Source organism: Vanellus vanellus, assembly GCF_965231255.1.
Source record: "Vanellus vanellus genome assembly, chromosome: 2".
NCBI lineage: Eukaryota > Metazoa > Chordata > Aves > Charadriiformes > Charadriidae > Vanellus > Vanellus vanellus.
The window spans coordinates 56,338,225-56,354,276 of NC_138906.1; the positions used below are offsets into that span (position 1 = coordinate 56,338,225).

Genomic DNA, 16,052 nt, shown 5'->3' on the forward strand with positions numbered 1-16,052 from the left:
TCCACAACTTTCTAAGACATCTATCTTCAACAATGTAATCTCCATGGATCATCAGAGCACGTAAATTCCCTGAATGTACCCAATATTTGAAATCTTGTTTATAAAGAAATAATGATTTTTTCTTGTCTTTGATATCACAGATACTTATAATTACACATAAATACTGCTCAAAGATGAGCAGATAAAAATGCAATATCATACCAGGGCTTAGCTTTCTTTTCACTTACAATAATTTCCTTTATACAACATTTTGTAAAAAAAAACAAAAAGTTAATATCTTGAACACAAAATATTCAGATTTTTTAATTTTCTGAATCACATTTGCTTATAAATTATAGCACCGAAACTACCTAATTCTTGTCTCACTACAGTTTAACACCAAATAACCTCCACAGGTATCAAGACTTATGTTCCATAACAGTATATAGTATACATTCATATGTGATATGCAGGCGTAATATATAATTATGTTCTAGAAGTACAATATATTATTATATTTCATTGGAGCTGGTGCCCAGTATAATATTGGTTTCCTAGAGTCAGATAAGACTTAGACTTATAGTTTCAAAATACATTCAAAGGAGCATTTTGATTCACATCTGAGTACACATGGGGAAAAGTATACCAATCTCTGAAAATACTTGAAAAACAGAAATATACACTATGCCTTACAATATAGCAACTGGCTGCAAACTTCCCTCATTAAAAAACAAAACACAACAAAACAAAAACAAAACACCAAAACCAAAAAATAACCGAGACTTGAGGTCATCTGACAGAAAAATCTTGAAAGTAAATGTAAATTCATGGAAATGGTAACAGATTGCCACATGGAGGTTGGTGGTGAGTGATGCTGCTCACTGCTCTGAGTGATGAACCATCTAGCAGTGAGAATCTAAAAGTCATATTCAAGTAGTAAACATGGTATTGCTTCCTTTCTTAAAATCAACTGGAAGGAAGGTTCTATGGAATCTCCATACCAGCCAACACTTTGAAAGACTTAAAACACGTCAGAATAATGACTTTTAGAAGGTGAATGGCTTCATAGGAAGACACCAAGGGTTTTCTATTAAATTCTGAGCTACTTCTCCAATTTCTCTTGTTTTTCCCCCACTACAGTGTCAGTATTACAGAAGTACTTGAAGGATGGGTTAAAACGTATCTTCCAATCTAACATTGCCATGCAGCTATGTTACACTTTACCCATGTATTCTCACAACACTCTTTTACAGCTGGCGAAAGCTAGAGCTAGAGGTACTTGAGCCTATGAGGAGCAAAAGGACGTCATCCTTCTCTGTTGTTTTTTTGCTCAGGAAATTCAAGCAAAAATGAGGAGTAGATGAGTAGGTTGTTAAACTGTGCATTCAGTTTTGAGACAAAACAACTATTAAAATACACAGTGGGGACATTGATTTGTGAATAGCAGGAAGTCAAAATTCCCTTTCAGGAATTACACCACTAGTCCTTATTCTAGAGATCTAGGAAGGTAGCAAAGGTAAATACTAGCAACACAAAGATCTGTGTCCCATCTATTTCTTCTCTATTCCCCTAAGTGTGAATAAATGTGAAAACTAGACTGCCAAAACAGCCTCCTTTGCCAAATTCTGATTCCTAAAGTGTTCCCCATCGGAAGGTGAAGGCCAGATTTTAAAATGCAGGCACAGTCAAAGGAAACAACTGAACTGTACACTCTTCATTTATTCACCTAAACACCTGGCTTGCACATACAAATTAGTAAGCGGTGCATTCAGATGATCGATTATATAACTCAGCATGTCATTAATGAAATATCTGATAGAACTGTCTAGAAAGTGATCACCTTTGCAAAGTTTTTTGTTTTTCTAAACAAGGTATTCTAAGTGGTCCCACAAAAAATTATATCCCAAGAGACAAACCACACACAAAACCAAAAGAGTATCTAACCATTACTTTCTTTCAGACAGGGTTTCAGTTTGACCTATTATTCTGAAGTTTTCACTGAACTTTAACCAGAACTGAAACATAATAAATACTACGGAGCTTCTGAAAGTCAGAATACCGGTTTGACTAACCATTGACACCAGACAGCAAGGATCCACTTAAAGAAGGGAATTGTCTGCATCAGCTGGTGCTTGCAAGGCCACAGTTCATCATGGTCTTTTCCTATCACCTCCCTCCTCAACTCATTCCCCATGTCTTCTCCTCAGCGTGGTCCTTCAGTGCAAGCCTTCTCGTCTCCACCCTGACACTATGCCGTTTGCTGTGAACCACCGTTTTCTTGGTCAAAGCTGTTAGTTTTTGCACCTGCCTAAGGTGAGCTTTGATCCCAAACAATGACTCCTGTTCTCCAGCAGTGTAGTCCTGCGTGCTTGAGGTCCTATTTTAATTTCTCTGCTATCAGCACAACTCCTTTTGATCCTTGGCACAGCACCAATACCACTGATGTTTCCAGGGCAGAGCCGCACAGCTCTTTCACTTTAGCTTCTCAACCGCTTAAGGTTGAGGCGGCTGAGAAGAAGACACAGGATTGTGCTGGAAGACCAGATGACGCTTAGGTCCCGGCTGAGGAATGAGACCTGAAAGCTAACAATTCTCCCTATATGAAAGCCGTATTAGAGACATTCCCCCATCATATACATTTTTTCCATTTTTAAAAGGTGTGTTTTCCGGGGAGACAAGTTAACTGACCATTTCAGTAATCCAAAATGGTTCAAACTAGGTGACACTGAAAAAACATACTGCATGGGCATTAAACCTCGGAAGAAATGGCTGCATGGCATCACCAGAATTTAATCTGGCTCAAAAGAAAAATCACTAGCTCAACTCCAGTGGAAAATTGTACTACCCAGATCTTTGAGAAAAAGAAAGCAATTCCCAAATGTAATTCAGTAAATTACAGGACAGTAATTTACTCATATAGGAATCTAAATCTCATAGCCAAAGCAATGCAGCCTAATTTATAAATTCTAATCTTGTAATTTCTTGAGAATGCTATGAAATTGCTATGCGTTTATACAAGCTTGTATAAGTGTGTCTGTGTTCATGAGCTGGGAATAGCAGATGTGTGCATGCAGTTGTGCTTTCAGTATGTGCAAGTTGGACAACTGGAATTGGGTATTTGTGCACGATCAGCTTTGAAATTTTGTTTGCCCCACATGTTTGTAAATTGTACTGCCTCTCTTCACAAATGTCCCTGATTTTATGGTCCTTGTGATGTTTCTAAAAACAGCTTGCAAAGAATATTAAAAAGCTTGTTCTAATCTGCAAGCCACTGCCTCATTTCATCTCTGCATCCACTTCAAAACCCATGAGGAACACTCTACTTTTACACTCAAATCAATATAATTTTTTTAATGGGCTGCCACAGGCACAATGTCCAAACAACTTTAATTTAAAGCAATGAACTGACACCAAATTTTAAAATTCATTAAGTTATCAATCCCTTTTAATAGAACAATTATCTGCTTTTTATATGGGTAAACTCTTTTTATTGCTATGTTCAGTCTAGTTTCAGATAGCCAAAACCAGGGATTCTATGTCTTCTTAGGGAACTCTATTCCATACCTTAACAGACTCTGCGTCAGGAAGATTTTTTCTAATCGGGTCTTGACCCTATGCCTAATGTTTTCCATAGACCTTGGATTAAGCTAGTTCACATCTGTTCTGTCTTGGTTTAAACCTTTTGCACACAGTGATTGGGTGGACAAGTTAGTTTTATGTGAAAAAAAAAAAGTTTACGTTTAACAAAACAATATTTGCAAGTTTGGATCAAATTTGGTGAATAATATCAGCTAAATAAAAATCTGGAAAAAAAATTCACATGTAGTCGAAAAACATTTGGAAAAACTCTTGAGAACTTCCCACCCTCCCAGAATCCCCAAAGAGCTCCAGAATAGTTAGTAAAATGGCAGGGAACAAAAGAGGTGGCAGCAATGCTTTATTTTTGATAGCCCAAATTATTAAGGCATCATTTGGAATATTCAAGACTCGGGTCCAAATCACCATGCTCATTTTGAAGCAGGGCTTTTATGCAAGGAAGATCTGCTGGTGAAGGTATCAACACTAATAGCAAGCACAAGTTTTAGAATTGGTGAAGAGGTTGCTGGATTCAAATTTGCCCAATCAAATTGTGTCTTCACGGATCACATAAAGGGATCTAGAGGGATAAGAAACATCAAAAACATTTCTCTCTTTTCTATTCATATTAGGAAAAAAAAAACATACCTGAAGAAAAATAACCTGAAACGCAGGCGCTTAAATGGAAGATATATCTGGAAATAGTCATGCTGACAGAGTCTTCAGTATTAAATTGGCAAGCAAATTAGACATGAGCTTGAAATGCAGCATGACAGCTAAATAGATCGATGTAATTTTTAATGCATGGGCAGACACCTTATATCTGTAAGTTAGGTAATACTGGTCTTTTTAAAAGAGATTTTGATGCAAAATGGGATTAATTTCTGGGCACAATGTTACTAGAAAGAGCTGTGGGAAGTACAAGGAAGAGAAGTAAAAATAATTGCAAGTTTGCAGTGACTAAAAGAACTTAAATATGCCCTTCTTCAGGAGTTACAGATAAAAAAGTTAATTATATGTAAATTTACTAACCTACAACAGGTACATGTTATATACGATAGTAGGCACTTAATCAACTGAAGAGTAAAGTTAACTGTATAAATCTTATTTTGCCCCTCATTTCTACCCAATCCCATAGCATCAAATTTCACATATTGTCATTAATATAATTTGGGTAGAAATTAGCATATTTATGCTCTGTAGTTACTTGTGAGTTCTATTATCTCAATTTTTTAGATGAAGAAGTGAGAAATGTAATTTCACTGGCTAAGGGACTTGCCCAGGGTCAGGCCTGTAAATACGCAGTACACAGACTGCGATAAAAAAGACAGAGTTACAAAGCTGCTGCACTTTGCTTACACAACGGACGTGAAAAGACCTGGGCAAATTACCCTAAGTAGTTTGTCAAAAAGTCATTTAGATGTGACTTCTGTCATGTAAGTACTTTCATGGGGAGAAAACAAAAGTAGTTAAAGCTCATGAAAGACGTAAAAAAAATATGATTGCTCTATAAAACTAGGTAACATTGAATTAGAATCGTGGCATGGGCTTTTTAACAATGAGCCCGAATGGCCATTAAAAAAAAAGAGGCAGATATTTGATGAATTTTCCATCTCTTGAGGACTTCTGAATAAGGCAAACTGTAGTCACACAAACATGAAAGGAGTAAATCAATGAAACGTTATGGCCAATGCCATAAGAAGGCAAACTACATGATCTAATGGCCACTGCTGACCATAAAATTGTTCCATCTAGGTTCACAGAAAACAGTTTAAGTCCAATCATTCTTTCCATTCACGGGGAGGCAGGGCTTGGGTCAAAACGACATGGCGGAAACACAAATGAGGATTAGTATACCCAGTATCCTAGGGATTAAGTAAAATTGTCTAAATGTTTAAAACATATTTTTACATTTAATGAAACCAAACTTTTTTTAGCTGACAGTAGATTCCTTTTCTTATCCAATAATTATTAAAGATCATAAAGATATACTTACAATTTATGGGTGTTGAAGTAATTTGGCTGTTTTACAACGCACCCGAGGCACGCAGATATATCTTTGCAATCGCACAGCCTGAACTGTGTGAGCACCTGGCTGTGCTTGTTACGGAGTGAGGGTTAGGAAAGTACTTTCTAAGTTACTTTTACATACATAGAAAGAAGTGGGGAACACATTTAAACAGAACAACAACAAAAAACTTTTAAACAAAGCTGAATTATAGGACTGTCACCATTGGCGGGAAATTAAGGAGTTTATTTCGCTATTCAGTTAATACTTCAACTTTTTTTTTCCCCCTGCGTAACAGAAAGGTGATATTGTTTATTTTAATCTCCATAAGAAACTATTATGTCCAGTTTAAAGCAAATCTGAGTATATCTTAGGACACATGGAAGAAAACACAGAGAAAATCTTCTCCAGTAAGTAGAAGTGTAATTACCGATCAACACTCAGCAAAACTTCAACCCACATTTTACGTCAGTTATTATGTAGGAGTAGGAAAATTGTCCTCACTTGTCCACTGAAATATTTGTATTTCCCCTCCCAACATGGCAGTGCCAGGTCCCGAAAAGAAACACCTGAAGCAAGAAAAACAGCTTTGTTTGCCACAACTTAAAGAAAGACAGAAAAATCTTGGGTCTGCTGAGAGGAGAGTCCAGCTTAGACACCCTCAGCAACAGTCCTGGAGAGCCACTGCCTGTGCAACACAGAGCGCTGCCGATCCCAGTCGATACCATTACTCAGGTACTCTGAGACTGATGGAAGAGACTTCCACTATGTCCTAATTTCCCCTACCAACTGAAATCCCAGAACGAGGTAAGAGACAGCTGGCTTTTCTTCCTTAAAACATTAACTTTAAAAGTATCAACTGCGGCACTAAGACCATTCCAGGAGGTACAGCAATTTTTAAAATATACAGTAGAGAAATACTCTGGAAACAGAGAAGCAAAAGTATGAAAAGGTTTGTTATTTATGTTTTACTTTAAAAGGAGTCTTAAAAGATTCCAAATTAAAGTATCATTCACTAGAAACAGAGCAGCCTTTTCTACATAGTCCTGAAGCTTGCAACATGTTCCTTGCCATTCCCACCATCTCTTTTCTGCTTTTGCAATCAGCGCGAATATATTGTTTATATATTTATTAAGATTTTTTAAAGTATTTTGAAGATAGCTAAGTGAGCCGTCATATATCATTTCTGCTCAGTTCCTGTAATGGTCCTGAATTCCTCAAAATTGAAATCAGCTTTGTGAATGTAAAAGACATAAACAGTCAGCCCTGATGACTAAAAAAGGCGAATGAGGTAACAGTAATGCCGGTGAAGCTGTTTGTCTCCAATGTACCATAAATAGTGAAGTGAAATTAAAATTTTTCAATCAACATCAGTTATGCACATGCATGCACGCACACACGCGCATATGAAAAAGCTGCCTGATGAGAAGCAGACAGGATCAGAAGTTCAAGCAGAGGTTCTTGCAAAAAAAAATTGTTGGGATTTTTTATGTTGTTGTTGTTGTTCCCATATTGTGGGATCTCCTAGCTGCAGGAAACGATGGATTGGAGTACAGACTTCCTTAATTTCCTGCAAACTTCCCCCATGCAGAAGTCACTTTTCTCTGCCATATATCTAGTCCTACTGAAGCTTCCCCCACTTACACTTATATTAAATGATCAAAAAAAGATAGTATGTGTCACTAACAGCCATATCTGCTCCCTGTACTGAAATGCACTGATCAAACACATAGATACCCCACTGTTATTTCCACAACCATAACTGGTCTTCACCATACATGGAGAAAATAAGTATGAATACCTACATACACAATGAATGGGAATACATATTTAAAATAATACCTAGAGTTTTTCCAAGAACTTCCTTCCCTGAGAAATCAAAGTATTTTTCAGCTACTAATTAGCATCTGAAAAACTGCACACGATTAGTAAGGTGAGACACAGACAGTGACTTGTCCAAGGTTAAGGAAGAAATCTGTGGCACAGTAAGGAAGTCCTATTAGATTTCTTGCCTCTTCATCTTCTTCCTTAAAACCATTCTTCTACGAGATTGATCACAATTAGTCTCCATGGAACCTCAACACCATTTAATGAATCATACAACAGGAAAAGCCTATCTCTGAAAAAAAAAGTCTTTCCTGTTTCAGTAGTATATTTGTAATGCACAGTGACAGGAGAAGACCGGAAAAAGGGACATTTCTCCTGAGTGGGTTGATTAATTAACATAGATTGCCTGAATTCAGTCCAAGAAATCTACGCCAAGGAGGAATCCTGTACTGCCTTTCCTAGCTGAGCCTGGAGCAGTCCCCTGAACACATTATCTCAAGAGCACAGAAGGAAATCACGAAGCCAGGTATGAAATTGGCCTTTCTGAACAATAAAGACATCCTTGATGCAGATCATGGGCCAAAGGACAGAAATGGTGTTTATCAACTCAGGAAATGGGGATGAGGAGAACACACAGTATAAACATTATCAAAACTAAGAATAGTCGTTTTGTCTGGAAGAGGTGTTTTACACAATTTCTACAGTTATATTGTTTCCTGTTTGATGAGAGATGATTCCAAAGTGTAGGCTTATATCCAAATTCCCAATTCGCTAAGGCTTAGAAGGGGTCAGAAATGAGGTTTATTTCACAGCAGTTCCTGCTAGTTAATAAATTCTACAAAGGTTAGTTTTTTAGGGACAGCTGAACGCATTGTGTTTTTTCCTTCAAAAAAAAAAATCGTATTACAAACACTCTTTTAACTACAGAAAAAAAATTAGACAAATGTTGACAAAGTCAACATTAGACGCTACATAATGCAGAAGTTCGGAATATTATTGAGTTTCCTAAACCATATAAAATAGATGATCATGGAAAAGGTTTGGACAAGATTGCATTGCATCCATTAGCTTTTTCTACATAATCAGTATGGGTTGGTATCCATTATGCTCCACATTGCAACTCAGAATAAATTACTCAGTGGCTCCCAGAAACCCACATGCTATTGTCCTTCAGGAAAGCCCATTACCCTTTGGCAGAGTAGTTCAAGACTAACCCAGAGACTAAAGCTTTTTGAAATTTTGTCCCTTCACTTAACTGCATTGTCTCTGTGCCATCCGGCACCATCTGCAATCTGGCACTCTATAAAACATGTCTCCCCTATCATCTTTTTGCCCTCAAAAGTATTTTCTGTGCTCTACATTTCCCATTTTCTTAAAACTATGTCATTTCTCCTTCAGATCTCTATGGAAAGGGCTAAGCACAACAGAGCTGAATGAGAAGATACTGAGGTTAATCACAGAATAAGAACGTAATCCAAGTTGGAAAGGACCTCAGGAGGTCTCCAGTCCAAGCTCTTGCTCAAATTGGGTTGAAGTCTGAGGTCAGACCAGGTAGCTCACTGCTTTATCTTTCTTGAAAGGTTTCTCGAAAACCTCCAAGAATAGGGCCTGCACAACCTCTCTGGGCAACCTTCTCCATTGCCTGGCTGTTGTCATGATGAAAAAGACTTTCCTGATATCCAGTCTGAATCTCTCTTGTCTCTCACCCTCCCACTATATGCTGCTGTGAAGAGCCTGGGTCTTCATGTTGATAACTTCCCTATAGGTGCTGGGGGCTGCTGCCAGGGTCCCCTGAGGCTGCCTTTGCCAACCAGCCCCTGTTCCTCAGCCTCTCCAGCTGACGTGCTCCAGCTCCTGATCATCTTCGGAGCTCTGCCCCAAACTAAACATAATGAAGCTGACTTTCAGATATAGAGCCCAGAAGACACTCATCAGTACAGCCCTGCAGTCAGATGAACCAGTCCTGTGAAGAATGAGTGCAGTACAGTGCCAGGCCTTTGGGACTCAAGCAAGGATCATGTATACCTTCTGTATACATGATATGTCAAGTATACGTATACGACAGGTCAGCTCTTCACAACATGAATATACTGAATGGTATATGTGAAACATTATGCTAATGAAATCACTCAACTACCACAGAACCGCGTTTTTCTTTAAAATGGTCTTATAATCTTTTATACAATCGCTCTTAGTCAGACATGATGAATGCCATTTTTCACAGCCGTTCTTGAATCTAAGATATCTTGCTAATAGTAACAGCAGTGTATATGTGCAAAGACATTTTTCAATGAATACTTGAAGCAAGAGATATCAAAATACAGGGTCTGTATCTCTCCTACCATCAGTAGACATTTTGAAATGAAAAATGAACAGAAATATGTTTTTTATTTGACTTCTCCCACTTCAGTTCCACCAGTACCTTACAATGTGCTTATCAGCACACATTATATTTCAAGCTGGGAATTATAAAAAAAGGCAAGGGGGAAAGCATTGACTAGGTGTGGAAAGAACCAAATTCAATAACCATATCAAAAGATATTTAAGCAAAGGAGGGGTATGAATCCCAAGTCCAACGTTAAAAATGTAGCCTACACTAAAGTCAATGGCAAAACCCCTCAGAATTTCAAGATGTGAGATCTACAAGTGTGGATTCATGAACAGATTTGAACCCACTCTGAAAGTGGGGACATGCCTGGAGAAGGACTACTCCAAACCAGTGTGCTTGCGACAGCGGCCAGCCGTGATACTCGGAGCTGAAATTTGCCAGCATGCTCTCACTCAGTAAGTGTATGTCACTGCACTCACAACTTCACTTGGCAGCACACGTCTGACCTCTGTCAAGAGCTTCAAGTGTAATGTCCAATTCAATTACTAAAAGACACATTACAATCTGGCTTATATGGTTAAGAAGAACAGTTATTCATTTTTATTTTGGGATCAGAGCCTCCACAGTCCCTTTAAGGAGAGACATTTTTAGTCTGTTCAGTTTCAACATTCACGTTATTATCTTTATTAAGCAACCTTGAACCAGAAACTGAGAGCTTAGTATAGTTGTTCTCTACCAAATATAATATATTCAAATACAATGACATTGAAAATAAAAAGTTGTTACTATTTTAAACTGTCATTGAGAAACAGTTTATCTACCAGAGGTCTTCTCCGCACACTCTCTGCTATACTCTTCAGATGTATCATTGACCAAAGCAATTCCAGGGTACTTCCATTACCTACCATCAACAGTGGCCAAACTCACTTATTCACTTTAATTTTGGGACAGAGTAATGCACTCTCTTTCCAGTGATATCAATAGGTCCATTCTGCTCACACTGAATGAGTGTCCTTTACCCTCCCCTCCCCTGTCTCTCCCCTCCTTATCCTCCATGCCAGGAAAGGAAGGAATTCTCCTTTTCCTGCTCAAATATCCAATAATCATTTCAGCCATCTGCTTCAATACAAGAAACTCTTCATAGAAGCCCATCTAAATGGCAAACCATTAGAGATTAAGATGATTTATTTTAGTCTAGTGCAGTGTCACTGATTTAATAAAATAAAAAATAACTAAGGATTTGGGAAGTACTATGGCTTACCTATGTAAAAACTCACTCTCTTGCCAATACATTCTATCGCTGCTGACAGACATTAGAACATTCCTTTCATCTCCTTCCTCTTCTTGCAGTTTAACCAATCCCCTTAAGGAGTATTTGCTTTCTCTAAGATAGATTATACATTGTATGCAACATGAAAACCTTATGCACTTTCTCTACCATCTGCAAGGCTTTTCTGCCCACTTCTTTAAAAAGAACTAAATACAAGCCCTTATTAGTCTTTTCATTTTGGATAAATAAACCAGGATTACTTTTCTGTTAAAAACTAAAACAAAAGGATTACTATTTCCAGATATGTGCATCTAAATTAGAGAAGCATTTTTGAATACAATCAACCAAACATCCAAGCCTAGCGGGACCAAACATGGAATGCAAACTGTGATAAAGAGCAAATATGAAGCATACACATACACGCACACAAAACACCCCTCTATTCATGCAGAAAACATGATCTAATATGGGATTGATTTCTTTCAAATAATCCTTTCTGCATCCCAGTGTGATTCCAGGATGTGCAAATTAAGATAAATTTTATGGGTCAAATTCTTCTTACCACTACATGTGCTCAAGTCAACTGAAATTGATGACAACTGGATGCTGTGTCAGAGGGTGGAATTTGGCACAGAAAATCACAATGTAAGGAGAAGATGTTATAAAAATAAAAATGACATGGTGCTTTGAATGAGGGAGGAAACAACTCTCAATGTGGCTTGGGAGAAAGAAAAGCATAGAGAAGCAGAAAAAGTTGACCCAATAGCTAGTAGATTATCAGATAAGGCTCAGTTGTCAAAACAGAGCCAACTGCAAGGATCTGAATGAGAGTTTTCATAATGGCTCTAAGAAGAACCTAAACTCACTCCATAACTAAATCTAATGGAAGTAAAGCTACACCAGCTCCAAGTCCTGAGCTGCTTTGAGCTTAAAAGACGAGATGCTAGTTTATTACTTCTGTATCCTTTAGAAATCCAAAATAGTTATTTAAGACTTCATCATTGCAGAGCTTCATGTCTAAATTCATTAAACAAAATAGTGTGATGAAACCTTCAGTATGAACTTCCCTCCTCTTTCTTCTTTTTTTTTTTCTGTTGTTTTTTTTTTTTTTTACAACAGAAATGTCCCTAAAAGAAGCCTGTGTAACTTGCAAAATAGGCCTAAATCAAAAACAGATTCACATATTCGTGTAGATGATTTAGCAGTAATATTTCTAGCAGTGGGAGTTTGCAAATATTATCAAATCCATGTTCATGTTTTATGACAACTGACCGATGAAAACCAGAAGCTATTCTGACACACATTTTAACCCATTTTTCTGCTACCAGAATGAATATGAGCACAAACGTCTTCCTGGTTAAACTTTTGTTCATCTGAGTGAAATGTGAAGATGTGTCATGTCCTCAGCTGAGTTCCAGAACTACTCAGGATGTCATGTAACATTTAATTTCAAGCTCCATTTAGAAAACAGAATTAAACATCTAACCTGGAACAGCTATCCTCCCAGCTGTTGGATGATTCATTTCCATCACAAGTCCATTGTGCAGCACCTAGAAAAAAAAAACCAAAACATGTATGTAATAAAACAAATATAATCAGTTCCTAAACTCAAAAGGAAAAGAGAGACAAATATTTTCATGTTCTTTCACAGAAAATCTGAAAGTACGGGGAGCTACAATTCAACTGATTTGTTTAATTTGTAAAATTAAAGCCATGATGTTTGACACTGCTCTCTATGCATCTCAATCGATGCTTCAGTAAGACTTTACAAGACTAACATATCTTTAAGCTCTTATAAACAACATCAAACAAGAAACCGAGCTGCAAGCATGTCATGCTTTCAACCACAAACACACAACTAGTACCAACATGGAATTAGAATTAAAACCTTCACCCACTTTGACTTTTAATCTGCAAAATGGATAGAAGGCCTATACACAACTTATGCTCTAGCAGTTTCTTTCACTGTTACTCCATTGCTGTTGAGCTTGTGATGGATCACACTATGAAATGCTGTCTTAGTAGTTCTTACAAATATTCAGGAAAGATGCTATAATTTTGATGTTATTTCTGTTCTTTCAAGTGGGTATGCCATGCTTCAGCTCTGTGTATATCTGTATGGGATGATTATTCATCACAATTTCCAGTTCCTTGTTATTAATCTCAACCAGAAAACAATGTATAATACCAAAATTCTCAAGTAATAGAGAAAAAGAAATTCATAACAGGAAACTCGCTGCTATTATTAATAGAATTCTGCATCCAAAGCCAATAAGTAATCTTTGCCATTTCCTTACCTATTATTCTGCCATCCTTCTAACACTGTTATCTTAATCACACAATCAGAATTCTTAAAAATGATTAATTTTGTTATTGAAGTATCCTCCACAAATAAAAAGCCTCCCATTAGCACTGGTTAACCGGAGGCTATTTAATATTTTCATATCCAATGTAAAAATCCAACATAACATCCAGTATTTTCATCTCCAATGTAACAACAAACCTAACTATTGGCCTAACTATTCTTGAAAATTTCCAGTTAACAAGAAGACATTTTTTTTTATGTAGTCTGCATCATATTCTCTATTTTTATTGTTAGAAATTTTTCTCCTAATACATAATCTAAATATCTTTGCTTTGTATTAAACATCTTTATTCTTGTCTCTTCCCCAACTGGACACAGAAAACCAATCACTAGCATCTTTATAACATTCTTTTACGTACTGGAAGATTGTAATTACATCCTCCCTCAGTCTGTTCTTTTCTAGACTAAACAAAACTAATTCCTTTAGCCATGCTTTCCAGGTCAAATTTTGTGAACCTTTTATCTGTGTAGAATAGCATGATTAAAAATTTCCCATTCCTGAACAGGTGGTGTCAAAAAGTCAGGTCAGCTTTCTCTTAGCTTGTGGGCTGAGCCTATTTAGCTGACATTTAGAAATCCAGATATTTCCGATAATAGATGCTGGTGGAATAACGTCTATTCACCGGTCTAATTGTTTGGCGCTGTACCAAATCATTAGTTCTATTCTCTTTCGGAAGGTTAATGTCAATTTTGGTAGACATTCAAGTAAGACATCCAGAATTTTTTTCCAAATGACAGAATTGGAAAATATAATTGCTTGGTTTAACCCATATTCAGAATCTTTCCAGTTATGCCCTTAGTTATGAAAGTTTGGCCTCCTTTCTCTGTAAGTTACTTACATAGGCTTTTTTTATGCATTCAATTGATTATTTGTGACCTAAATGTGAGAAATCACACTCATTTGAATTGAAATCAACAGTATACTCAGGTGCATAAGCACTTCTCTAAATGGCAAATTAAAGGCTGTACCTTTAAGTGGCACCATTTGCTTAAAGCAAAACATACAGATTCTCTAGCAGCTACTCAGGGCTCCACAAAGTTCATGCCTTCCTGTGCTCCAGGTCTCAAAATTCTTACTCTGATACGGCAGACATTCTACTTTTAAAAGATTTCCTTTTATTAGGCTCAAACTCCATCTCCCTTTACTTTACAGAATGAACTAAGAAAAACCTGCAGTATCTTTGAGGATCACCAGTCCGACTGCTATTCCCTTTTAAAAGAATTGCTTAAGACACAGTCAAGCTTCCTTTGCATTTTCATTGTAAGTATGGGTTGACTTTTCCCTCTCAGATACATTATTTTCTTGAAAACACTGCAATTGTCATTACTCTTATAACTCTTACATTCTACAGTTATTAAGCCTGTATTGGTATACTCGGTTCCTTCTTTTCTTTTGAAGAAAACAACCCCTAAGCAATGAATCTGGCCAAAGACTATTTTTTTTTTCCCACATCAGCAACACTGTTTGAAAGAACTGTGTAATTTCCTGTTTCATGTGTTCCACTATTAGGATTCCTGAAAAGAAACTGAAGAAACAACTTCACTGACTCCTCCTCATTTACATTCTACAAACTATGAAGGAAACATATAAGATTATTGCATCCTAGCCTTTGGGAGAACGCAATGTTTATGACCATTATCATGAAGGACAAGGAAAGTCTGAGAAGAAAGTAAGAGACAGAACTTGAAGGACTTCTCCATTGTCTTGTACCGCTCAAATGGTCATGATCCTTCTGATATGGTACAGTCCTCTATCCCCTTTGTATTCACCTTAGCTCAGCATAAGGAACTGATGAAGAGGATCATGTAAAAGATGACAGCCATCAGTAGATCCATGGCTTTTTTTTTTTCCCATATGGCTTACTTTCCAGGCTAGGAATCCTCTATTACTATATTATGTTACCATGTGAGATTGCGTGAATCAAATTAATGTTTGGGTGGCATTTTACACTGATCATAAGGAGATGATTGTAAGGGAACCGGGAGCACAGTCTTCTGTCTTTCAGTAATAACTTTTTCATGCCACTTCATTTTATTCCAAATACAGTCATCTTGTAGATTAAAGAAGGAACCTCTCTTGTCTGTCTACTGGTTAATGAAAAGAAAATCTGATGTCACCATTTCGTAATCTTATCTCAACAATAGTACTAGCAGTGTCCTGCTGTTACTTGTGACACATTTATGCAGGATTTTTTTTCTCTTCATACATTTTTATGTCTTTCCTCCTGACACTTAGAACTGTAAAGGAAAAGTCTTTCCTGTTTGATGAAAGAAAAAAAATTACAGAACATGAAACAGAAAAAAAATCTCTGCATTTTACTGAAGCCAATAGAAGACAGGGTTGCTCGATTTGTACCATCTCTTATCATAAGTCCTGCATAAACATTTGCTACATAATATCTTTTTTCAATTTGTGTTTTCTTGCAGATAGAATTTGAAAACTATATAGATATTATAAATACAATGAAGAATATATGTAATTATCTGTCATTGGTTGCTACAGTTTTGCTTTGGGATTATTTATTGTATATGCAGACAGCATCAGATTTGCCCATGTTACAAAAAAGCAAATATTGTTTGGTGGTGGATAAAAACAACAGAGGTCACTATATTTTAAATTTATTTAGCCAGCATAGATTATTACACGACTTTATTCAAATGCCAGCAAATAGAACAATCCATGTAATTATGTCTTCAG

At 36.9% G+C, this 16,052-nt stretch overlaps 1 protein-coding gene across 1 annotated transcript in view; it reads right to left on the reverse strand.

Annotated features, from left to right (window-relative positions):
• Positions 1–16,052, reverse strand: part of SUGCT (succinyl-CoA:glutarate-CoA transferase) — a 335,643-nt gene that overhangs the window by 40,650 nt on the left and 278,941 nt on the right. Inside the window, exon 13 of the mRNA XM_082479451.1 lies at positions 12,476–12,539. Coding sequence (XP_082335577.1) covers positions 12,476–12,539 — 64 coding nt within the window. The remainder of the gene's footprint in view (positions 1–12,475; positions 12,540–16,052) is intronic.